A 27,752-nucleotide genomic window follows, 5' to 3' on the forward strand; every position below is an offset into this window, starting at 1 on the left:
CCCGAACAAAGCTACATGAAGATTTGAGTCTATGACATGTGCCATATACTACATAAATATTTCGTTCTACGTTTATAGCATATCTTAAAAATCGTAATTTTAAGAGAACAGCAAAAGTAAAAGTGATAAAAAGATCTGGTTTAATAAAATGCAAGTTAATCCCAAAGCATATTTATGGAAAGTAGATGATATTAGTTGAATAATTAATGTTATAAAGGTTACGTGTAATGTAAATTAAATGCTAACTGGCACCTCGTCATCCGGGGAACCAGGTAACCACCAGAGTTGCCAGGTTTTCTAAATGAGAAAAGGTCAATTTCTAATCAACAGAGGCTTTAAAAGGTCAACCCATTAATAGAAAAAGGTAAAAAATATAGTATTTAAGGGCCGGCTTTTTTCATATTACTAAAGGACAACCTATTTAAATACAAAAGGTCAAATTTGAGTTTTTTTTTGGCCTGCAAAAAGGCCAACCTGGCAACACTGGAACCAGGTAACCACCGAATTCCACAGTGTGTATAGGTGAGACAGACGGACTCAAAGTCCTTCCAGTTTACCTGTAAATATTTCGGGTTTTATCAAATTGTTTAGTGTGCAAACATATCTCATTAGCTCACTAAATACGCATTTCAGTTTATTAACTAGTGATTCATCTATAATTAGTTATTTCACCTCGATTTTTACCTGACGAAATAAGAAGAAATTATCTAACGTGGAAACAAATTGAAGATTTTGGTGTTCAGTGAAAAGATAATAATTTAATAATTGCGTTATTTATGTGTATTTAATTATAGGTGAGTTACTGTGTATACTTCGAATATATTTGTAATGTTTTAGATATATGGAAATACATTTTACTTGGAAAATTAAGACAAATCTCTTATGTGTACATTCATCATCATTGGACTGAGATTTTTATTTCAAGATATATTTTTATATTAGAATTTATTCTTAATATTTTATTTTAGAAACATTGCATTATCTTTTTTTTCTCATTTTGATTATGAAAAAAGGCCAAGACACATACACATACATACATGCATACACACACACACACACACACACACATATATATATATATATATATATATATATATATATATATATATATATATATATATATATGTCTACATTCATATGAATGTGTAATTTTTTAGACAGACAGACTCACACACAGATATATATATATATATATATATATATATATATATATATATATATATATATATAATATATATAATATATATACATAATATATATATATATATATATATATATATATATATATATATATATATATATATATATATATATATATATATACGTGCATGTGTTTTTTGTGTGTTTTGGTAAACTATTGTGTACCTATGTTAAATTTTTCACCCATCTTTAGATTTAGTAATGAATTTTTTGTATGGCTTGCAAGTGGATATACATTATTTCAGCATACACAATTATTTCGTGATGGTAGATGAACAGAATATGTCAGATATTGATAATATAAATCAAAGGATAATCTTAGACCTAGTCACGTCGGACTAAAACAGTGTAACTACCAAATTATGCTAATTAATGTACCAATTGTTGATAATTTTATTCATAAGTCTACGATTTGAGTGAGTATGGGAATATGGCAACGAATTGGCTATATTTAACACCATTTTAACGTGGTTAATTTAGGCCTCTCTGCTCTTGAACTGTGTCCAAGTATAGGCCTACAATGAGGCGTGTACTGCCGTCTATATAGATTTTATTATTATTATTATTATTATTATTATTATTATTATTATTATTATTATTATTACGAGCCAAGCTACAACTCTAGTTGGAAAAGCAAGATGCTATAAGCCCAAGGGCTTCAACAGGGAAAGATATAGGCCAGCGAGGAACGGAAATAAGGAAATAAATAAACGATGTGAGAAAAGAAAGACAAAATATTTAAAAAACAGTAACAACATCAAAACAGATATGTCATATATTAACTATAAAAAGACTTATGTCAGCCTGTTCAACATAAAAAAAACATTTGCTGCAAGTTTGAACTTTTGAAGTTCTACTGATTTAACTACACGATTAGGAAGATCATTCCACAACTTGGTTGTTGTTGAATATATATATATATATATATATATATATATATATATATATATATATATATATATATATATATATATATATATATATGGGGCATAGTTCTTCTGTTTGGTAATTTTCATCATTAATTATATACGGAAACATTTTTCAAGTTTTTTGTATCATAACTTGTTAGTGAAAATTTTGAATGAAAAAAAGTAATTTATTTTAACTGTTTTCCTCCATTAATTGAACTGAAACTGTAGAATGATTAAACCTATCTCTCTACAAAGGGTGGCTTCAGTGAAAAACAATATAATGGTCACTGCTACATTTATACTTTACCATAATTTGACTCAACAGGTAAAAATTTAACAGCAGAGAGAGAGAGAGAGAGAGAGAGAGAGAGAGAGAGAGAGAGAGAGAGAGAGAGAGAGAGAGAGAGAGAGAGAGAGAGAGAGTTAGTTTGTGACGCACTTCCCCAAATCCCCACGTAACTTACTAAGTTCGATAAAAGCTTAAGAGAGTATTCAAGCACGTGGAAGAGAATAACCGTTGCTATAGCTTTGAAATTAACGGTCGGCGGCCTGCGCATGATCCATATTGCTGGCGGACAACCTTGTGACTGTGGCCTTTGTTGCTGTTAAATTATGCTGGCCTTGTGCCAGAAAGGGTTTTTGATTCTTGAACATTTTTATCGCTCTTTTGTTTTCTTACACACAAGCCAGTTCTGCCCTCAACTTTGAGTGTAAATATTACAGTCGTAAGACGCAAGAAATATTTTTTTTCCAGGCAATTTTGTCCGCGTTCGAGTCTTCTGTGAGTATGTACCTTTCATGAGAGTTGTCCTTAATTAAGAAGTTTAGGGGAAACCAAGACGTTTAGATAAGGGAAAAAGTGTAGATCGAATGTTTGTTAAGGATTAAAATTTCTTAAGGCGTTTGAAAACCAAGGAAAAACACTATACTGAACAGTATGTCACCATATGCAAGGAAAACACTACAGGCTACTATACAATATGTGATGGATATTGTTCTAGGGCAAGCCTGTTCTTAAGAAGTTTGAAAACTAAGGAAAAACACTATACTGTATAGTAAGTCACTATATGCAAGGAAAACACTATAGGTTGTACAATATGTGGTGGATATTGTTCTAGGGCAAGCCTGTTCTTAAGAAGTTTGAAAACTAAGGGAAAACTATACCGTACAGTATGTCACCATATGCAAGGAAAACACTATAGGCTATTGTACAATATGTGGTGGATATTGTTCCAGGGCAAGCCTGTTCTTAGTAAGTTTGAAAACTAAGGGAAAACTATACTGTACAGTAAGTCACTATATGCAAGGAAAGAAAACACTACAGGCTACTATACAATATGTGGTGGATATTGTTCTAGGGAAAGCCTGTGACAACCAGGAGATATAATTCGGGATCAGCATTTGGTGTATGATGTGTTAAGAGGATTTATAAATTTTGAACAAATAAGAAGGTATCTTGTTTAAGTATATACTGTAGATACCATATTAGCCTGTTTGGTAAAAAAAAGGTTGGTCAGAGAAATGGGTGTATTGTATCTTATGGTGATAATAGATATATGAACCAAGAAGGCACCCTAAGGGGAGCTGAACCAGCTTATAGGAGGAAGAGAGAGCAGGACCAAGAAGGCAGCCTAAAGTAAAGACGAACCAACTTATGGTGATAATAGATGAACCAAGAAGGCAACCTAAGGGGAGCTGAACCAGCCTATAGGAGGAAGAGTCGACCAGATTTAATTTATCAAATCACTTCATTGAATAATGAATTCTTTGTCTTCCTGTGTTTTAAATATATATATATATATATATATATATATATATATATATATATATATATATATATATATATATATATATATATATATATATATTGGTTGTGTGTACGGGGACAAAACAAACAAAAATGGGAGTTTTCGATGCTTTGTTCTTGTATGCTGTGCTCCCCAGTCTAAATCTCACCAATATTTAAACACAGATTTTCCAGCATGCAGAAATAGATTAATAGAAATATTAAATAGATATAGGAAGGGAATAGCAATCACAGGTGATAGGTCTTTATCATATAAGACTACTATAATGTCATGAACATTGGTAAACTACTAGCTTTGAAGTGACTACGCACTACTATAAAACGACTGTTTAATACCAATTTTATTCATATTTCATTGCAAGAGGTTCCAAAGAGGAAATACATTACTTGGGGACACTTTTCTCTCTAGTTTCTCTTCCTCTTGTTTTGTTAAAGTTTTTTTTATAGTTTAAATAGGAAATATTTGTCTTGATGTTGTTACTGTTCTGGAAATATTTATTTTTCCTTATTTCCTTTCCTCACTGGGCTATTTTCCCTGTTGGGGCCCCTGGGCTTATAGCATCCTGCTTTTCACACTAGGGTTGTATCTTAGGATTTAATAATAATAATAATAATAATAATAATAATAATAATGTCGTTTGTTTAAAATCATTAAGTTTTTTATATTTCTTAAGGAGGGTATAAAACGTAACATCAATGAATTTAAGAATTTATAACACCGGAAGGACCAAGTGAGCTTTATTCAATATAAACAAACACCTCTTCACTATCCTACACAATCTTTATTCAAAATGTTATCTCGTATAAGTAGTGCAATAATCTATAATAACTTACATTATGATATTTAACCATAGACTCCTTGAAGGACGATATATGACAATATATATTAAATTCGGACAGCTCTGTAGACTTGCCTCATATTATAATCAGCTATCTCTCACCATTTATGAGTTACACACAAAAAACGAGCAAAAATTACCAAAATTCACAAATTTGACCTTGATAAATGACCTTTAGACCTTGAAGATGACCCCAAGTGGTGTTGAAAATGTTACTATTGAACTCACCATCCTCAAAAACCCCCATTTTGATCCAGAGAACGTGTTTCTAGCCCTTCTAGAAGTCATTTTAGTCCAGGCTCAAGTTAATCTTTCAGACTCAAGTTAAAAACCCCGAGCAGGGGACGTTCCAGTCCTTCCTTAAAGGAGTCTATGTATTTAACGCTTTCTAGGGTACTGGTAATGGGAGTGACAGACCATGAGCCATGTGGTCAACCATTAGTCACATGCATTTTAAATAAGGCTTCTGGAGGGATTAACTTTTAACAGGCTATTTGGATATTTCCAACCCTTAACCCCCAGGGGGTTATTTTTTTCCCAGCACATTTTGCAGTATATATTTTTTTAATTGCTCTAACAGCCTTAATTTTTTTTCACAGAGAGGTCAGGTTGGTCTCATTCTCTTGGAAAATACCTGAATTTTCTCAAAAAATTATCAAAAATATGAAAAAAAAAATGTTTATAGCATTTTTTTGCAAGGACGTACCGGTACGTCCATGGGGGTAAAGGGATGGCTTTTGTGAAACGTACCTGTACGTCCTTTGGGGGTAAAAGGGTTAAAAGATTTGACCATAAAATCTGGGAAGTTGCCAAGAAAGCAGCTAAGGTCAGGCTATACCTAAAAACAGACAAATGCAAAGATGTGACAACAGAGGTCAATAGGCCCCTGAATCGAAGTAGTGCATGGCATCATGCAAAACCATGTGACAAAAGTTTTACTGATGTTAGAACAAAGGTCAGGTAATAATACCACAGATTATCTTTCTCTAAAAAGCCACAGACAACAGACTGAAGCTCTCTTCCTGCAAGTGATTCAATGTGTTTGCTAAAAGGATCATACATCTTCCATAAAAGGATCATACATCTTCCATAAAAGGATCATACATCTTCCATCCAAAAGTTAGGAAGATAGAGTAGAGACATCATCAGATTATCAGACAAAGGATGGGTGTGACAAAATGATTGCAGAAGCCCCATACAGTACTGTGTGCATCGAATCATTAGTAACAGGTGGTATTGATCTTACAGCAAACAAAGCCCAGTATCATAAGTCTGGTAGACATGTATTTTTCAAGGAAATTGAGGAAATTCCTTCCCAGACAACAGTGTAGTCCAGGAACAGTCAGCTACAAAGAGACACCTTTAACATCCTTGCTTCATTTATTGAGACAGATGATATTAAATCACCAGGCTATGTCTGTTTCATCATACTTGGCCTATTGCACAAAGCAGACATGATTCAAATCACCAGGCTGTCTGTTTCATCATACTTGGCCTGTTGCACAAAGCAGAATGTTTAGCCATTAGAGGAACAGATGGAAACTTTGACGGCTACAGTAACACAGGCCTTTACAAGAAAAGTACAAGGGGGAATTTGTAGAAAAAATATCCATTGCATTATCTGACTCCCACAGAGGGAAAATTCTGTATAGCTCGGCTTTATCAGATAACAACAGGAAAGCGAGCTTGCAGAGTGGGAATGGGAGGTACCAAACCACTATCATGAGTGCAGTCCCTCGCCTTGGAAATTAAATTCTGAAAAGGCCTATCTACAGTAGATAGTAGATGGAGGATGCAAACTGCTACATCTATTGAGACTTTGAAGACCTGCTCACCAGATTTCCTTTAGGATCTGGTATTGTTTTTTTCTGGACCCTGCTTTGTGGGCATCATCAATCTACCAGTGATGTTAAAATGGATAATTTGGGCAGAAAAGTCGTTGCAATTTCCTTCGATGCAGTGTTCAACATTTGTTGTGATTCAGTGCATCCTTAGAAACAAACAGTTCGTGGTTTGGGAATAGGATGTCTTACAGGATCTGTATTGATCCTTAGGATTGTAAACTTTCTAGGATAGTGTGTAACGCTGAGGTTAAGTCATTAGAAACAAAGTTTGCATTTTCATCTGAGGACAATGATTGTGATGCACCATATGGTATCAAATTGAAACCAGATCTTGAAACGTAACTTGTATTCCACAACTACGATGTCAACATGGAAACACTGGATGGAAAAGACACAGTACATTCAACCACTGTGATTTGATACTAAAATGTAACAGCAGAAAGTAGAACACATGTCATACCAATTACTAATCAAACTGGGAGGAACAAGCAACAACAGTTCAATGGAAGAGAGTGTGACATTGCACTGTTCGTTCGTAACGCCTTGCCTATAGTAAGACACGAGCTCTTATCCAGGGGCAGCCCGTAAATACATTGCGCCAATGTATCACCAGTTGAGTATTATTATTATTATTACTATCCAAGCTACAACCCTAGTTGGAAAAGCAAGATGCTATAAGCCCAGGGGCTCCAACAGGGAAAAATAGCCCAGTAAGGATATAAACTATTAACAACATAAAAAACAAATATGTCATAAATAAACTATAAAAAGACTCATGTCCGCCTGGTCAACAAAAAAGCATTTGCTTCAACTTTGAACTTTTGAAGTTCTACTGATTCAACCACCCGATTAGGAAGATCATTCCACAACTTGTAACAGCTGGAATAAAACTTCTAGAGTACTGCGTAGTATTGAGCCTCGTGATGGAGAAGGCCTGGCTATTAGAATGAACTGCCTGCCTAGTATTACGAACAGGATAGAATTGTCCAGCTGCCTTTGATCTTTCAACATCAGACAATCGGTAGGAATCATTGGCAACTCACGTTATTGATTTCTATTGGTTAATGCAGTTCCAAATAATGAAAGAGCTACTCTTTGCTGGATATTTTTCACTGTGTCCATGATGACCTCCCACAGCAGAAAAGCTGCTACGTGGATCCCATATCTTTGGCTCTAATGGTGTAGACCAGTGGTTCCCAACCTGGGGGAAATTTCCCCCTGGGGGGAAATTTGAAGCTTCCAGGTCGGAAATAATTACACTACCTATTAACTAACACAAGTGGAAAATGTCCTCATAGTACGTGCGGCAATTTGTTGTTAGCCATTCAATTGTGATATGATCATATCAGTTCTCACAGACATGATATTCAAGGGGAGAATTGGAGTGTCATGCCCATTTCTGAGGCAGGCGAGTGGGCATGAGGGCTGGGCGGGGCATGAAGGGGGAAATCTGGATGGTTGAACTGGGTGCAGGGGGGAAATGACTGAAAAAAGGTTGGGAACCACTGGTGTAGACAAAACCATGAATAGACGCATGCAAGTTGTTACAGAAAGATCTAAAGAATATACAGTTGTTAAGTATGGTGTGGTAATAGTTTTAAAAGCATGTTTCTTTCAGTCTTCATTATTATTATTGATATTATTTGCTAAGCTACAACCCTAGTTGGAAAAGCCAGATGCTATAAGCCCAGGAGCTCCAACTGGAAAAAAATAGCCTAGTGAAGAAGGGAAATAAGGAAACAAATAGAATAGCGTGCTCGAGCAAGTGAACTCTAACCTATGACAGTGGAAGACCATGGTGCAGAGGCTATGGTACTACCCAATACTAGAGAACAATGGTTTGATTTTTAGAGTGGCTTCTTATAAGAATTGCTTATCATAGCTTACTGAGTGGAAAGCGGCTACTGAACAATTGCAATGAAGCTGACCACAATAGTGAAGATTTATTTGGTTAGCTTAGTGCCTGCAGGTGTATGGGGGAAAAGGAGAATGTGTAAACAATAGACCAGACTATTCGGTGTATGTGTAGGTAAAGGAAAAGGATTCGTAACCAGAGAGGGGTCCTATGTAGTATTTTCTGGCCAGTTAAAGAACCCAAATAACTCTAGAGTGGCGGGTACCTTTTGCCAACTGAGTACCATAGTTCGATTATGTAGCTAAAACAGCTGTCGGTAAACAAAAAAAAAAAAAAAAAAAAATCATATATAATTTATACCACAAATGATTTGGCATTTAATGAAAATTGCTCAAGAGACAATTATGCCTCATGAACAACTATCTATATGTGTACATATGTATATATATACATGTACTGTATATATAATGTATAAAAATATATATTTATACAAACGCGCGCACACACACACTCATATATATATATATATATATATATATATATATATATATATATATATATATATATATATATATATATATATATATATATAGGCATTTATACAATCAGCATGCGTATATATATTCACCTATATATGCAAATATACATACACAATATATATATATATATATATATATATATATATATATATATATATATATATATATATATATATTATACTAATGTATAACTTTACCGTGAATCCGTTTCCCTTAACAACGGAATCCAGACGGAGGTGACTGAGGTAAGAACAATGCATCAGTCCACCCTAAAAAAACCGCTAAAACGTGGATATATAACGCAAACAAAGATGTTTATAATAAATAATTCATATTTACGGCAATCTAAATCACTGACAATTAGCGTAATACAGTAAAAGCTAACAGGAAAAAAGAAAATGTTTGGCAGTATTGAAATTCAGTATTACGACACGCATGAGTCTAGGCGGTTTCTGAGCCCGTAAAGTTTAGCATATGTTTTATGGAAAGTGGATTTGAGTCGACCAGATTTAATTTATCAAATTACTTTATTGAATAAAGAATTCTTTGTCTTCCTGTGTTTTAAATCATTCGTTTGAGCTGTTAGTTTGTATAGACTTTATCGAATAATGAATTCTTTGTCTTCCTGTGTTTTAAATCATTCGTTTGACCTGTTAGTTTGTATAGACTTTATCGAATAATGAATTCTTTGTCTTCCTGTGGTTTGAATCATTCGTTTGACCTGTTAGTTTGTATAGACTTTATCGAATAATGAATTCTTTGTCTTCCTGTGGTTTGAATCATTCGTTTGACCTGTTAGTTTGTATAGACTTTATCGAATAATGAATTCTTTGTCTTCCTGTGTTTTAAATCATTCGTTTGAGCTGTTAGTTTGTATAGGATATATTCGTTATCGCTTAAGAAGAAAGTTCTATGTACTGTAACATACCGATTTTTTTCTTCTTTTTGGTGGTTAAGGTTTAATATATGGACGGTCAACTTGTTGCAATGTCTTCATTATGAAATAATTTCATTATACAAATTTATGCATATATTTAAACTCGATTTACTTAACTATTCATTCAGATTTTTAATTCATATTCTCGTAACGATCTAGGACAAAATTCTAATAAAAAAAAAAGGACCCCCCAAACATGACCTCGACATTCCTAGAGAGAGAGAGAGAGAGAGAGAGAGAGAGAGAGAGAGAGAGAGAGAGAGAGAGAGAGAGAATGTCAGCATTCCTTGCACCAAAAGGTGACACATATCTCAATAAAGGATATTCCATTGAACATGCGTAATAGACCGATGTCTACTTCGGTCATACGCCCTAGCAACAAAATAGTCTTCCACTTTCTATTTTCTAAGCTATTCTAATATTCCTAATGGTATGTAAGCTTCAGGGGGTAATGCTACAGACTATTTCAGATACTGTAACATATTGGAGTATATCACTAGAAGGACCTTAGAACACCAATCAATACTTCGCTCAAGGCTGGCTTAAAGAGTATTTTTATTGGCTCACACTAAATGTGACACGAACTACTTGTCCGTTACTATGTCTGTACTTATGTTTTATTATCTATTTTTGTATGTGAGTTTTGTATGATTTTTTGTGTTATGACTGTGAATGGGGTGCAAGATTTAATATTTAAAAAGAGAAATATTTTAGTCACTTTTGCTAGATGAGGTGCAAGATTTAATATTTAAAAAGATAAATATTTGAGTCACTTTTGCTAGATGAGATGCAAGATTTAATATTTAAAAAGAGAAATATTTTAGTCACTTTTGCTAGATGAGGTACAAGATTTAATATTGAAAAAGAGAAATATTTTAGTCAAACTTTTGCTAGATGAGGTGCAAGATTTAATATTGAAAAAGAGAAATATTTTAGTCAAACTTTTGCTAGATGAGGTGCAAGATTTAATATTTAAAAAGAGAAATATTTTAGTCACTTTTGCTAGATGAGATGCAAGATTTAATATTTAAAAAGATAAATATTTTAGTCACTTTTGCTAGATGAGGTGCAAGATTTAATATTTAAAAAGAGAAATATTTTAGTCACTTTTGCTAGATGAGGTGCAAGATTTAATATTTAAAAAGATAAATATTTTAGTCACTTTTGCTAGATGAGGTGCAAGATTTAATATTTAAAAAGAGAAATATTTTAGTCACTTTTGCTAGATGAGGTGCAAGATTTAATATTTAAAAAGAGAAATATTTTAGTCACTTTTGCTAGATGAGGTGCAAGATTTAATATTTAAAAAGAGAAATATTTTAGTCACTTTTGCTAGATGAGGTGCAAGATTTAATATTTAAAAAGATAAATATTTTAGTCACTTTTGCTAGATGAGGTGCAAGATTTAATATTTAAAAAGAGAAATATTTTAGTCAAACTTTTGCTAGATGAGATGCAAGATTTAATATTTAAAAAGAGAAATATTTTAGTCACTTTTGCTAGATGAGATGCAAGATTTAATATTTAAAAAGAGAAATATTTTAGTCACTTTTGCTAGATGAGGTGCAAGATTTAATATTTAAAAAGAGAAATATTTTAGTCACTTTTGCTAGATGAGGTGCAAGATTTAATATTTAAAAAGAGAAATATTTTAGTCACTTTTGCTAGATGAGGTGCAAGATTTAATATTTAAAAAGAGAAATATTTTAGTCAAACTTTTGCTAGATGAGGTGCAAGATTTAATATTTAAAAAGAGAAATATTTTAGTCACTTTTGCTAGATGAGATGCAAGATTTAATATTTAAAAAGAGAAATATTTGAGTCACTTTTGCTAGATGAGGTGCAAGATTTAATATTTAAAAAGAGAAATATTTTAGTCACTTATACTAGATGAGGTGCAAGATTTAATATTTAAAAAGAGAAATATTTTAGTCAAACTTTTGCTAGATGAGGTGCAAGATTTAATATTTAAAAAGAGAAATATTTTAGTCACTTTTGCTAGATGAGATGCAAGATTTAATATTTAAAAAGAGAAATATTTTAGTCAAACTTTTGCTAGATGAGGTGCAAGATTTAATATTTAAAAAGAGAAATATTTTAGTCACTTTTGCTAGATGAGATGCAAGATTTAATATTTAAAAAGAGAAATATTTTAGTCACTTTTGCTAGATGAGGTGCAAGATTTAATATTTAAAAAGAGAAATATTTTAGTCACTTTTGCTAGATGAGGTGCAAGATTTAATATTTAAAAAGAGAAATATTTTAGTCACTTTTGCTAGATGAGGTGCAAGATTTAATATTTAAAAAGAGAAATATTTTAGTCAAACTTTTGCTAGATGAGGTGCAAGATTTAATATTTAAAAAGAGAAATATTTTAGTCACTTTTGCTAGATGAGGTGCAAGATTTAATATTTAAAAAGAGAAATATTTTAGTCACTTTTGCTAGATGAGGTGCAAGATTTAATATTTAAAAAGAGAAATATTTTAGTCAAACTTTTGCTAGATGAGGTGCAAGATTTATTGTTTAAAAAGAGAAATATTTTAGTCACTTTTGCTAGATGAGGTGCAAGATTTAATATTTAAAAAGAGAAATATTTTAGTCACTTTTGCTAGATGAGGTGCAAGATTTAATATTTAAAAAGAGAAATATTTTAGTCACTTTTGCTAGATGAGGTGCAAGATTTAATATTTAAAAAGAGAAATATTTTAGTCACTTTTGCTAGATGAGGTGCAAGATTTAATATGTAAAAAGAGAAATATTTGAGTCACTTTTGCTAGATGAGGTGCAAGATTTAATATTTAAAAAGAGAAATATTTGAGTCACTTTTGCTAGATGAGGTGCAAGATTTAATATTTAAAAAGAGAAATATTTGAGTCACTTTTGCTAGATGAGGTGCAAGATTTAATATTTAAAAAGAGAAATATTTTAGTCACTTATGCTAGATGAGGTGCAAGATTTAATATTTAAAAAGAGAAATATTTTAGTCACTTTTGCTAGATGAGGTGCAAGATTTAATATTTAAAAAGAGAAATATTTGAGTCACTTTTGCTAGATGAGGTGCAAGATTTAATATTTAAAAAGAGAAATATTTGAGTCACTTTTGCTAGATGAGGTGCAAGATTTAATATTTAAAAAGAGAAATATTTGAGTCACTTTTGCTAGATGAGGTGCAAGATTTAATATTTAAAAAGAGAAATATTTTAGTCACTTTTGCTAGATGAGATGCAAGATTTAATATTTAAAAAGAGAAATATTTTAGTCACTTTTGCTAGATGAGATGCAAGATTTAATATTTAAAAAGAGAAATATTTTAGTCACTTTTGCTAGATGAGATGCAAGATTTAATATTTAAAAAGAGAAATATTTGAGTCACTTTTGCTAGATGAGGTGCAAGATTTAATATTTAAAAAGAGAAATATTTTAGTCACTTATGCTAGATGAGGTGCAAGATTTAATATTTAAAAAGAGAAATATTTTAGTCACTTTTGCTAGTTGGCCTTTTATGCACTAATGCGCCCATATGCGAATAGAAACACACATACAGTTTATATATGTATATATCTATTTATACATACACATTGTACCCACGCATATATGTATACCTATGAATATGTACATACACATCGTTTTTTTTTTACCAAAACAATGCAAATATTTTATTTTGCAACTTTATTGTAAAATGTAGTCACCATACAGCTTTAGTCCTATCTGCGTTTGGGGTCGGTCTCAGGTACACAATTCTATCATTTTATTTTTTCTGTTCTTGTTTTGTTAAAGTTTTTATAGTTTATATAGGATATATTTATTTTAATATTACTGTTCATAAAATATTTTATTTTTCCTTGTTTCCTTTCCTCATTGGGCTATTTCCCCCAAACTCCCCACCCTTGGCTCACAAGGATGGTGGAGTTGCTGACAATACAAGGAACTATTGACCTTGAGTGGGTCTCGAACTCCAGTCCGTCAGATCGTCAAGCAGGGACGTTACTATAATTTCCTGCCATCATCATTATCGAATGAAATACTATTTCAAAGTATCAGCTCATTAGGCCATATGCTAAGCTACAACCCTAGTTGGAAAAGCAGGATGCTATAAGCCCAGGCGATCCAACAGAGAAAATTGCCTAGTGAGGAAAGGGAAAATGAAATATTTTAAGAACAGCAACAACATTAAAATAAATATCTCCTATATAAACTATAAAAACTAACAAAACAAGAGGAAGAGAAATAAGATAGAATAGTGTGCCCGAGTGTACCCTCAAGCAAGAGAACTCTAACCAAAGACAGTGGAAGACCATGGTACAGAGGTTATGGTACTACCCAAGACTAGAGAACAATGGTTTCATTTTGGAGTGTCCTCTTAGAAGAGCTGCTCACCATAGCTAAAGAGTCTCTTCTACCCTTACCCTGAGGAAAGTGGCCACTGAACAATGACATTGCAGTAGTTAACCCTTTGGGTGCAGGAGAATTGTTTGGTAATCTCGGTGTTGCCAGGTGTACGAGGACAGGAGAATATGAGTCTTTCAGTCGAGAAACATGCCAAGCGCCATTTTTAAAAAGTGTCAGAAATCACGATTGAAAATTGCCAATTTTCAATCGCGAATTACTCGTTAAATATAATAGCTAGGAGTTTCATATTTGTTATAACTATTAGCAAATTTTATGCAGAACACAGTTAACCTAAAATATTTTCAATACAGTTTTTTTGGGTTGAAAATTGGCAATTTTCAATCGCGATTTCTGACACTTTTTAAAAATGGCGCTTGGCATGTTTCTCGACTGAAAGACTCATATGTAAAGAATATGCATTCAGAGGAAAGCCCCATTGCGTGTGTGTCATGTGCCGTGTACTAGTTACACTTCCATCTTATTGATTACTGGACAAAGTGTTTCATCAGAGCTGATAGAGTGGCATTAAAAGTCATTCAATAGATTACCTAGCACTGAGTAATATTATTATTATTATTATTACTTGCTAGGCTACAACCCTAGATGGAAAAGCAGAATGCTATAAGCCCAGGGGCCCCAACAGGGAAAATAGGCCAGTGAGGAAAGGAAACAAGGAAAAATAAACTATTTTAAGAAGTGTAACATTAAAATAAATATTTCCTATATAAACCATCAAAACTTTAACAAAACAAGAGGAAGAGAAATCAGATAGAATAGAGTGCCTGAGTGTACCCTCAAGCAAGAGAACTCTAACTACTGTGATATACTACTAAACTATAGCTAGTTATTGGCACAAAAACTGAATAAGTGTAGAACATCGCGAAGCGTACTTTTTATATATTTACAGTCACTCCACATTCCTACTAGCAAAGATCTGGCAGTTATTTTAGGCTTCTGGAAGCGTTGCAAACGTTATAGACGCTGTCTTAGCAAAAATCTTATTCCGATGGAAGAGTATCCACTGATACTGAAACAAGCAAGAAATCTTATTTTTTCGGAAATACCTATTTATATGAAAATCTATTTTCTAGACTAGAAAATGGTATATTCTTTACGATGTTCATAAGATACTACTGCTAGAGAGTTATGGGGTCTTTTGACTGGCCAGACAGTACTTCATTGGATCCTTCTCTCTGGTTAAGGTTTATTTTCCCTTTGCCTACACACACACACAGGTAATAGTCTGGCCTATTCTTTACAAATTCTTCTCTGTCCTCATACACCTGACAGCACATATTACCAAACAATTCTTCTTCACCCAAGGGGTTACTGCTGTACCAACCGTGTGTCACACGATCGTACATAGTAACGACATTTCATTTTGTGTATATATTATGCTTGTATCTTCGCTCTCCCCTCGCACTGATAAGAACCTGAAATAACATGTCTGTTTTTCTCACCGTTAACTGTTAACCCGTGCGGTATTGAACATGAAATTTCCTGTTATGTCTTATGTGCCCTTTTTGCCTGGAGTTTATATATATATAAATGGATGTTCTGTAATAAAGTTACTCAGTTGCTTTCATCGTGCCTTTAAGTCACAACCTTCTCTCGGCTCGTCACACTGCACTGTAATTGTTCAGTGGCTACTTTCTTCTTGTTAAGGGTAGAAGAGGCTCTTTAGCTATGGTCAGCAGGTCTTCTAGGAGAAGGACACTCCAAAATCAAACCATCGTTCCCTAGTCTTGGGTAGTGCCGTAGCCATGGTCTTCCACTGTCTTGGGTTAGAGTTCTCTTGCTTGAGGGTTCACTGGGGCTTGCTTTTCTGTCTTGTTTCCCTTTCTCTTGTTTTGCTAAAGATTTTATAGTTTATATAGAAGATATTTCTTTGAATGTTAGTCCTCCTAAAGATTTTATTTTTCCTTGTTTACTTTCCTCACTGGGCTATTTTCCCTGTTGGAGCCCCTTAGCTTATAGCATCCTGCTTTTCCAACTAGGGTTGTAGCTTAGCATGTAATAACAATAATGATAATACTAGGTTGCTATCATAATACAATTTCTGCTACATGAAAATTTTCTTTGACACTGTAATAGTCTTTCCAGTGCATATGGTTGCAGAGAATGTGTCAGTATGTCAACTTCATTCATACTGTCTTCCTGTGACCCGAAAACACTATAGTCCATTTCTTTTAGCGATGCATATTTGCACAGACTCGCGGCGGTGCCCTTTTAGCTTGGAAAAGTTTCCTGATCGCTGATTGGTTAGAATTATCTTGTCCAACCAATCAGTGATCCGGAAACTTTTCCGAGCTAAAAGGGCACCGCCGCGACTCGGTGCAAATATGCATCACTAAAAGAAATGGACTATAGTGACCTTATGTGTTAATGACTCAATGCATGTTTCCTTTATTCCTCAAATAGCTTGCACCTTGTATTAGTTAGTTTGACTACTGGCAATGTCTCCTTAAACTAGGGCTGTGGTGCCCGATGTGGTAACATCTCTGATTGGTGATCGCCAGACTGGGGTTCGAGTCCTGCGCAAGCTCCTTAGTTCCTTTGGTCGCTGCAACCTCACCATCCTTGTGAGCTAAAGACGGGGATTTTGGGGGAGTCTATAGGTCTATCTGGTGAGCCATCAGCAGCCATTGCCAGGCCCTCATTTGACCTAGCTTGGGTGGAGAGGGGCTTGGGTATTGATCAGATCTATATATGGTCAGTCTCTAGGGCATTGTCATTCTTGCCAGTGCAGTGTCTCTGTCTCTTGCCTCTACCGTTCATGAGCGGCCCTTAAAAGTTTCAATATGTTTTCTATTCTCTTCTGCTACTTGGTATCTGGTGGTTTACCATCACTGTGAAGCAAACCAACACAAATCCGAATATGCCGCTCTTTGCTATTGATAATACGAAAGTTCAAAACTGCAAGTGGTGTTGTTTTGCAGATACCTGGATAGCATTGTTTTCTCCTCTAGAATTGACGACAATGTGTTGGAGAAGATTAAAAAAGGCTTCACATGCTTTTGACAGGCAGGCTGAGGGTCAGTGTGTTCTAGAACAATGAAAATACTAGCCAGCAAACTTGAAATATATGTAGCAATATGGATCTTCATTCAGCAATATTTTACAGAGACCTTGGCCATATATCAACGCCATCCTAATCAAGTGGAACATTTTTATATCAATTGTTTGTTGAAGATTCTGACCTCAACTGGAAAGATAGGATTCCACACTCAAAATTTTTGGAACAAACAGCATGCAGAGGCGTAGAAGCCATACTTACCCAAGATCAACTACACTGGCTTGGTCATGTGATTCCTATGACTGACGAACAGCTAAAACAAATTTTTGATAGACGACTTAAAAACACCCAACACAAACTGATGCCCCCCCCCCCCCCCCCCCCCCCCCCCCAAATGGTACGAGGACCAAGCTAAGTCTGCCTTTAAGAAACCCTTGCTAGCAACGATATGGCCTGGAGAATGAGTACTAACAATGAAGTTACTACCCTGTAACAGGATTGCAAAGCACATCTCATCCTAAGAAGACAGTAATGACACCTGTGGAACCAAAACTTCATCTGATGTCCCCAATATGCGGTAAGGCACGGGGGATTTTGTATCTGTTAGTAAGGCTCCATCTTTTCCTTATACATTTACACCCAAGAACTATACTAACAGGCACAAATTGGGGTATCATACTACAGTCATCATCATATACCGAGGAACATCGAATATTGTCACTCATTACTGTGGGCTACATTTAGGTTACATTATTTCCAAATACTTTCTAATTCAAGGCACTATCCTTCCATGCCGTCTCTACAATATTCATTCTTTTATAACTTTCCATTGTTTCTATAATTCTAGGTTTCTCGAATGATTTGATTGAAAAGTGCAACGCTTTAGTCCGAAGATATAGTATATTCCTCTAATCAGAGAAGTTCTTCAAGGAAACTATTTTCATGGGCAGGTGTTTTTATCAATGGCCAGAACAGTTGAAAAATTCCAAAATTTGGCCATAAAATGGCCTATTGGAAACGTCCCTACTTGACGCTCACCAGGCTGGGGTCTGAGTCCCGCTCAAACTTGATGGCTTCTCTTAGTGACTGCATCCTCACCATCCTTGTGAACTAATGATGGGGAGTTTAGGGAAGCCTATAGGTCTACCTGCTGAGTCATCAGCAGCCATTGCTTGGCTCTCCAGGCCCTAGCTTGAGTGAAGAAGGGCTTGGCCACTGATCATATGTGTATATGGCCAGTCTCTGGGGGCAGTGTCACTGTCCCTTGCCTCTGCCATTCATGAGTGACCTACAAACCTTAAATGTTATTATCTGTACTTCAAGGCTATAATATCCTTGTTGTATCTTCCTGTAAGGAGTGTTTTTATTAGACTAATTGTGGCCACATTTTGCTATACAGTATATACTGATTTTATTATTTGATTTAATTGATTGAGTTAGTGTTGATTCTCAAATCACATGTTGAAATTCATACTTTTCACCATTGAATTGAACCTTAACCTAGCAAGATAATTTAATGATATGGTGAAAGGGCATTGTCATGATTTACAACTTGTCTTCGCGTTCGCATCTTTCCAACTAGGTCTAATGGAATAGTTTCAAAATATTGATAGGTCTAATCTTTCATGTGAACTAGAGGGCTTATTGTAATTATACTTTTTTTCAGATTAGTAATTAAGAAAATATCCTACATCAGGTAAAGGCTAATAGTCACTTCAGAGTTGTTATTTGGAACTTGTAAACATTAAGTCTAAATATTAAGTCCAGATAGATAATTTTTAACTCGATGAGGCTTTTTGGCTTCGTTAGATAAAGTTTTTGTATGTCAGTAATTATGTTTCATTGATTTACTCATAGAGATTTATTGACCAAACTGAATTTAAAGCCCTGTATCCTCTGTTTCAGGTATCTTCAAAGGAGGCTTTTACAAAAGAACTGATTTCAAGTATACAATTGATTTATGAGAGATTCGCAACTTAGAAGCTGGCCTTTCGTTGTAAATCTACTGGATTTAGCAAATAAAGAAGAATATAAGATTACCCATAGACCTTTGCTCCTTAGAGATTGGTGTTCCTGTATGTTGAAGTGAGATTGTATGTAGCCCTGTCTTCCTACATTTTGAACTAGGCCTACGCTTGCATGTAGACTTATGATTCTGTACACTGAAATGAGATCGTACTTAAGCCTGTGTTCCTACATAATGAGACAAGAGTATACCTAATTCTATGTTCCTATGCAGTGAATAACCCTTCTAAAACAAAATGCATTTTAGTCTGTATTTAGTGAGACTATGCTGAAGACTTCTAATGGAGGAAAAAGATCATTTTGAAATGAACTTAAGCAGATTCTTACTGCCAGTCAGATGGAGGACAGTGTGAGTCTTCCTAATTTGTTCAGGTGACTAAAATGCGCGGCGGGGACGGTGACCAGCGTCGGAACTCACAAGGCTCAGCCCGCCGCGCCTCCGGTTCTGGAGCTTCTGGAGAGAATAATGAAGAAGAGGAAGACGAGCAGAAAAACGAGTCTAACGTCGAGGAAGATCAAGGCTACGAATCCAAAGATGCCATTGTCCTAGACGCCTCATATAATCCTCAGGAGGATGACTTCCCCGGTGAGGATGAGGAAGAGGAGGATGAAGAGGAAGAGGAAGAGGAAGAGGAGGAGGATGATGCACTAGAGGTTGTGATAGAAACTTTGCTTGGAGATACCTTTAGAGTTAGAGTGTCTCAGTGGGATACTGCTGCAGGGTTGAAGAACCTTCTCTTCCGGACTCAAGGTTAGTAAGACAGTTGTACTAATAAGTTATTTAATTTTATTCTTATTTAACTGTTTTCTTTTTTAATTTGTATTCAATTAAGAAATGCATTATCCAACACATGTCTCACTGTTTCTTATCATATAATATTTTTATAGACAACATATACAATGGTTAGCAAAGCTCTCTTAGCTATATTCTGATACCTGTGCAGTATAGTAGAGGTATTGATTATGAAATTAAGAAGGCCTAATGAGGAAAAACCTATGAGTTGAGACAAGTAGGTGGTTTTAGAATAAAGTGAAAATTTGTATTTGGTATATGTTGATAGAATTGATAGATTAAATGGAGGAGCTGAAAATGTAATTTTCATGAAGCCGAGTGGCTGATTTGATGTGAAAGTAAGCATAAAATGGATGGTACCAGAGGAAATAGGAACGAAATACTCACTGCCACAGTCATACTTTCACTTTTGTGGGGGTCGATTTGGTAATGTCCCTGACTGGTGAACGCTAGAGTGGGATTCGAGTCCTGCTCAAACTCGTAAGTTCCTTTAGTCGCTGCAATCTCACTATCCTTGTAAGATATGGCTGGGGGTTTTGGGGGAGCCTATAGGTCTATCTACTGAGTCATCAGTAGCCCTTGCCTGGCCCTACTTGGTCCTAGATTGGGTGGAGAGGGGGATTGGTCGCTGTGTATATGGTCAGTCTCTAGGGCATTGTCCTGCTTCCTAGGGCAATGTTACTGCTCCTTGCCTCTGCCATTCATGAGAGACCTTTAAATCAAAGATGCATTATTTGGGATGAAAACTCTCTAAACAATGGCTCAATTCTCAAACCTGCTCAAAAGATCATCAGTAGTATGTCAGACCCCAAAGCAAAAATTTTCATTTACTCTTATGTTGTGTTTACTTTTGTACTTCATAGGTGCTGAAGCCCCTCCTTTTCAATGCCTCTGTCACACCATCTCTATTAGAAATTTGTAGGTCTACATCTCCTCTTCCCTCTAAACATATCCAATTTATTTAACCTTTTCACCAACCAGCTATTCTAAACTATCTCAAAACTCATGCAGTTTTCATTATCGCACAAAAACATGTAAAACAAATAGAAAACTCTCAAAGAGAGCAATCAAGATGGCGCTGCAAGAAGGAATAGCGAACCAGCGAACATGTTTACAGTAACACACTGGTATCGGAGTTGTAACGGCTCTCCCACGTATCCAATCCTATTCCATATCCTTCGAGAAAAAGATTAACTCTATTCGGGAAGGATGGTTGTTTTAAAAATGACCCTGTTACAAACACGATATCTTTTGGGATATTCACTACAGGGTAGTAACCCCGTGATACCTCTATACTCTATAGGTAGAATTCTCTGGTATATCACTCGCAGGAAATATTCCAAGTAGAAAGTTGCCTAGAGGAACTTCCATCAGGATGACATGGCTATCTCACCCAAAAATAGATTTTTCCTATGTTAAAATCCCTTTTTTTTAGGCTTGAATTTTAGTCATTCATATTTTACCTCTTTTGATACAATGAATAACCTTATCAAGTAGGGTGCATCTTTTCAAGTTGGTCATTAGGTTGAGGCAAATAACAAGTAGAAAGAGTAATCAGAGAATTTAAACTTCCGCCAATAATGATTGTCCACATTTTACTCAAGTCTACGGACTAAGCTCTCCAATTTTCATATGCTAACTGTGAATGAAGTTTTGACGTAATCCTGCTAACAGACAGACAGACATAGATAAATTAATAAATGAAGGTCATTTTACAACTTCCTTGGCTGAGGTAATAAATCTTATTTCTTCAAGTTGTCATCAACCAAACTATCTATGAGGTCAGGTATCACATCAAGTCTCCAGCTTCTCTATCTATGTGCCCATCTTTCTGAAATGTGTCTTGAATGCAAATCCCCTTAATTAACAAGCAGCTGTTTCCTCCCTTCTCAAGTGTCACTTAGACTCAGACGAGCTTGCATCATTACAGGCATCCCTATGAGCCACCAACACTTGCTCCTCGGTCAGACGGAGTTACTGGACGACGTTTGCCTGATAAATCAAAATGTGGTGGATGGATCGACCCTGAGGCTGGTGTTGCACATGAAGGGTGGCCCGATAAATGCCCGCCGCTTGCCCACGCACCATGACATCATGCGAGACATCACGGAGTATGTTGACAGCGAGCTGGAAGGGTATGTAGTACGAGTCAAAACGTTGGTCAGGCCTATAGCTACATGTCTTTTTAGCTTCATTTTGATATTTTTCCTATTACATTTCTGTTATATTCCCTTTTATGTATTTCTTCCAGTGTGCCAGCACTTGGGGCATCAATTATTTCAAAAGCATCACTTTCCTAATATTCTGTATCTTTTCATTTTTTCGGGGATAGAGTTTTGAAAGAAATTGAAGGAAAAGACAGAATTTGCTATTTTGCTACTCCATGTATTCAACTCTTGCAGCACAGCTGTTAGGGCATCTCTACAAAGAAAGAATTATCCTCAAATGAAGGCAGTGCATTCATACGAACAATAATATAAAAAAAAATCTTAAAAAAACCACATATATGAAAATTTTAAAGATATTTTGCCTAAAAATATTTTGTAGAAATACTACTGCAGACATCTGGGAATCAAAATGTTTCTCCAGTGCAAGGGCTTTGGAACTCCAACATGGATTTTGAAGCTTCATTAAGAACCCAGATGTCTTGTAGTATTTTCACCATAGATTTTTCTGCAAAATATCTTCAAATGTCCATATTTGTAGTTTTTTTGCTTTTAGATTTTATTTTACGTTTCGTTTGTAGAAATGCACTACCATAGAAAATATTAGTAGGTCTAGTAATTCATGAAGCATGAGATGGAGAGGTGTCCCAAATATCACCTTGTATAGATGCCCTGACAAAAGCCAGTAGTTATCAGCTGAAACAGCTGTTGGCATGAGTTTAATAGAAGGAGCAGCCCAAGCGCGTTAGCATTCAATGAAAATTGTACAAGGTAAAGACTGCCCCCAAAGGTATACCAAATATATAATCTTAAATTCTCCTTCAGGGAGAAACTGGAGGAAAATGGAGGTCGCACTGTAACCCTTCTTGTCCTTCGAGATGGCGACAACATCAACGTTTACAGAGTCGTCGAAAACAATGACGGCTCTTTCACGCCTCTCAACGAATCCTTCAGTTCTGTGAAAAGGTAATATGGGACTTTTACTCTGTGTTACTTATGGTTATTACTTATATTTATCAGATATAATAAGTATGATCCTACAATTCTCTTTTAAATATCTAGTTAGATGTACAGTTGGACACAGGAGTTCCTGGTAAACCATTTGATAGTGTGGAATTGAATGTTTACCTCTAAAACTTTTCAGCTCCCAATGATTCTCAAACACAAAGATATATTTATCCTGATGACATTTATTTGATGGAAATAAATATGCGAATAATACTAGACCTGACATTTAATTCCAGCATGGACCAGCTGGAGAAAGACACATTGCAAGCAGCTGAGGACGGGGCAAAGACTAGGGCTCGTATGAAGGAGCTACAGGCGCGGATGGACGCTGCTAAGAACAAGAAAAAGGTGAAGGCAGTTATACTTGAGTTAGATTATTTCATAAAGTAATTTAGAAAGCAAGAATACTCGTAATTTTACTCTCGCATCCTTACTTGTAGCATGTGTAAGGACAGGGTGCTGGTTGACATCTTGTAATTTTGCACTCCCATCCTTACGTGCAGCACATGTAAGGACAGAGTGCTAGTTGACACCTTGTAATTTTGCATTTACATCCTTACGCGTAGCACGTATAAGGACAGAGTGCTGGTTGACATCTTGTAATTTTGCACTCACATCCTTACATGTAGCACTTGTAAAGATAGAGTGGTGGTTGACACCTTGTAATTTTGCATTTACATCCTTACGCGTAGCACGTATAAGGACAGGGTGCTGGTTGACATCTTGTAATTTTGCACTCCCATCCTTACGTGCAGCACATGTAAGGACAGAGTGCTGGTTGACACCTTGTAATTTTGCATTCACATCCTTATGCGTAGCACATATAAGGACAGAGTGCTGGTTGACACCTTGTAATTTTGCATTTACATCCTTACGCGTAGCACGTATAAGGACAGAGTGCTGGTTGACACCTTGTAATTTTGCATTTACATCCTTACGCGTAGCACGTATAAGGACAGGGTGCTGGTTGACATCTTGTAATTTTGCACTCCCATCCTTACACATAGCACATGTAAGGACAGAGTGCTGGTTGACACCTTGTAATTTTGCATTCACATCCTTACGCGTAGCACGTATAAGGACAGAGTGCTGGTTGACATCTTGTAATTTTGCACTCACATCCTTACATGTAGCACTTGTAAAGATAGAGTGCTGGTTGACACTATGTATGCTGGTTGACACTATGTAATTTTGCACTCCCATCCTTACTTGCAGCACATGTAAGGACAGAGTGCTGGTTGACACACTTCTGGTAAGTCGTCTGTGAAATGTAAAGTATATGAAGCATCAAAGGATAAAAATGGTAGTATCTGTTATCTTGTTTTTCTCTGGAGTCATCCCCATTGTTGGGAAGTGTCTTATTGACCTTACCCATAACCTCTTTTTCTTATTTCAAATCAACATTCACCCATTTAGTGATCCTGAGGAAAACAGATTGTTTTATGTAACATAAAAGGAAATGAGGTTGTATTAGAAATCTGGATGGAAATATGGTCTCAAGTATCATTTCATGTTTATGTATTCCTAAGAGTATTTTATATTCAGCTGGTCTTTATTGAAGTAATAACAATGGCTAGTTTTCCCTTAATTGAAAGCTTCAGAAATTAACTGTCATTAAATTTAAACAGTACACCAAATTTCAGCAGCATCTCAAATCAGAGAATATAATTCAAATGCCTGTCTAATTCTGATTACCTCCACACAGGCTAAAAAAGAAAAAGGCAAGCTACTCCCTTCTCAACGATCTATGAGTCGAGCCTCCAGGGGCTCGCTAGACCGACACGAGGAAAAATCTACAGTTCAGGGTGATGTGTCCGAATCACCTGGGAAGGCAGGTGAGCCAGGATCACGCCCACTTAGTACCAGTAATCGCCGTATCCCAAATAGTGCAAATGGCAGGCGCACTTCTCTTATATCTCATCGGGCCGGTAGGAATTCTAGACCAACGACACAGGAACGCCGTAACAGCTTGTCAAAAACCTCAACAATTCTGAAAGGTATCCCCATGGCATTCCCTCCAGTGCCAGTAGACTTCAGTGGAAGGAAGCCTCTGGATAGCATACCATCACGCATTGAACGCAATCGTCTTTCTGCAGTAGATGAGGAGTTCCAAAAAAGGCGTAATACAAGCCAACCCCCAGACTCACTCAGTCGAAGTATGAACAATGCGAAAAACTATGAGTCTTATCGCAAATCCCTCATCCGCCATGGTTTAACAGACAGAGGTGCAATCAATGGAAGCAAAGACTCACGAGAGGCATGGCCGAGACGAGAGGCTTCCATGCCTCTATATATGCCCTCTGTTGGTTCTGTCCCTAAGCGCTATGATGGAATGAGGCTCAACCGCTCGCATAATCAGGATTACCTACGAGTGGCTCGTGTTAGCACAAGCATACGCCCTAAAACATCTCCGGAAATACTCGAACACCGGCCTAGTACTTCCAGTAAACCAGGGAATATTAGTGAGCGCCTTCAGTTGCGTGCTCCTGATGAACAATTACATGAAATCTGTACAATTCTGAGCAATTCTCGTGGAAATTCTCGCCAGTCCATGCGTTCAAACGAATCTCCTCCACCCACAGCCCGTCCACCCAGCCACTCGACCAGCTTCTCTGGGAGCACGGGTCTCCAGCGGCCACTGAAGAATAATTCTGTGTCTGTGTCTTTATCCTCCTTACGAGGGCATGGAGGAACGCCTCCTTCTCCAGCTCATGGTGCTTTAGTTGCTTCTGGCTCAAAGGAGCAACGCGAAATCCTCCGAGAAATCATGAAGAATCAAACATCGTCCTCAAGGCGCACCACTCCAGAAAGCCACAGGAGCCAGGTCAAGAGACCAGTCAGCAGTAGGTTACACGCCACACCCCCTTATCTGCCACCTGTGACGCCACCTCGCAGAGGGCGCAAGCAGAAACCAAAGTGTGCTTATTGCTCAAAGCGTATAAAATTAGTCACTACTCACGTCTGCAGATGTGACCGTATTTTCTGTACACAGCATCGACTTCCAGAAACGCACGAATGCACTTACGATTTTAAAACGGAAGGACGAAAATTGATAGAGATGGCCAATCCTTTAGTGGCCTCACACAGATTACCTAAGATTTAACGAACTAGACTGATATTTAAAAAAAAAAAAATACAGAAAATGACTGTGATAGTGTTTCAAGTGATTATCTAAGTTTCAACTGCATTTAGTATCGGGTGATACTAACCATGTTATACTTAATTATTATTTTTATTAAATAATTCTTAGATATTTTTTAACTTCGTTTCTATGATTTTATATATAAAGAGATTATTATTTCTTGGAAAATCCAATTATAATTACTTATATGTATTAAAACTTTTTAAAAGAGTAGGTACATAAAAAAATAAGAGATTTGAGTCTACCATGGTAAAGGCTAGTCATCACAATTTTGTAATTGTATTCGGTGTCCACTTGTGATTTTCAATTAGTATGATTTACGTGTGGTTGTGTTCTTAGAGAACCCAAGTGCCTCGTAAGGAGATAAGTTTGTGAAAGACTTTAGTAGTAAGAGTAGTTACTTTGAAATGTTACATGCTACAGAAAATTATAACTTCAATGTATATTCTTGAGAGAGAGAGAGAGAGAGAGAGAGAGAGAGAGAGAGAGAGAGAGAGAGAGAGAGAGAGAGAGAGAGAGAGAGAGAGATTGTATTTATACAATAATACAACTACCATTAGACATAGACCTGTGTTCATACGGTATGTGGCGATCTTAGGCTAAAGCGTATTAATGCTAAGAGGCAAAGCTAGGCCTAATGTTGATATAAAGTTCTGAGATCCTCAACAGTTTTTTTGTTTTTTTTTTACCTGTCAAGTAATTCTATAAATCTGATTGATTGTGGATGAAGGCTAATTCATTGCTGAATACTTTAGTTTAATTAATTGTATAAAAGAATGGTTAGGAACTCGAGATTTGTGTGACGAGTAAATATTATAAAAGAAAACGGAGACACGTTCTGACGTTCTTGTTCAATTGTTGAGGAGAGAGTGTTATATGTTCCTCATTTAGGAACCTGAAAAGCATTATTACGTGACCAAAAACAATGAATAATATAGAATTTAAAAAAAGTTTATTCTATGACAAGCAATGATTTCAGCAGAGAAAAAACACACATTGCCTGTAATTTTCCATTTACTGTTTTTACCTGTTGGTTATTTCAAATATAAACATTTTGTTTGCATCATCGAAATGTGATTTCTATGTTTGTTGCTGATTAAAAAAAAATCTGCAAATTGTATTTAGTTTATATTTATAATCCCTTGCTTTGGATAATTGATTATTAATATCATGATACGTTTTCAGGGCAGAAATAGAACATTTCGAAATGAGACACCACTTTTCCTGCTAAAGCTTCCAACAAGAAGTGAAAGAGAATATTGGAATGTTAGAAAATAGTCC

General features: G+C 35.8%; 1 protein-coding gene across 1 annotated transcript; it reads left to right on the forward strand.

Annotated features, from left to right (window-relative positions):
• The first annotated feature begins 522 nt into the window (after positions 1-522).
• On the forward strand, positions 523-27,015 carry LOC137655621 (AN1-type zinc finger protein 4-like). Its single transcript, XM_068389535.1, has 6 exons — positions 523-559; positions 19,244-20,114; positions 22,087-22,291; positions 23,147-23,287; positions 23,566-23,677; positions 25,035-27,015. The coding sequence occupies exons 2-6, from the start codon at positions 19,745-19,747 to the stop codon at positions 26,430-26,432; spliced, it is 2,226 nt and encodes a 741-aa protein (XP_068245636.1). The 5' UTR covers positions 523-559; positions 19,244-19,744; the 3' UTR covers positions 26,433-27,015.
• Positions 27,016-27,752: the final 737 nt, after the last annotated feature.

Source organism: Palaemon carinicauda, chromosome 16 (genome assembly GCF_036898095.1).
Source record: "Palaemon carinicauda isolate YSFRI2023 chromosome 16, ASM3689809v2, whole genome shotgun sequence".
NCBI classification, from domain to species: domain Eukaryota; kingdom Metazoa; phylum Arthropoda; class Malacostraca; order Decapoda; family Palaemonidae; genus Palaemon; species Palaemon carinicauda.

Excerpts from the sequence above, each read along its gene's own strand:
- LOC137655621 (XM_068389535.1), top strand. The coding sequence starts at position 19,745 with ATGCGCGGCGGGGACGGTGACCAGCGTCGGAACTCACAAGGCTCAGCC. Across the intron at positions 20,115-22,086 it reads CCTTCTCTTCCGGACTCAAG|GCATCCCTATGAGCCACCAA; the intron begins GTTAGTAAGACA and ends GCATCATTACAG. Across the intron at positions 23,288-23,565 it reads TCCTTCAGTTCTGTGAAAAG|CATGGACCAGCTGGAGAAAG; the intron begins GTAATATGGGAC and ends ATTTAATTCCAG.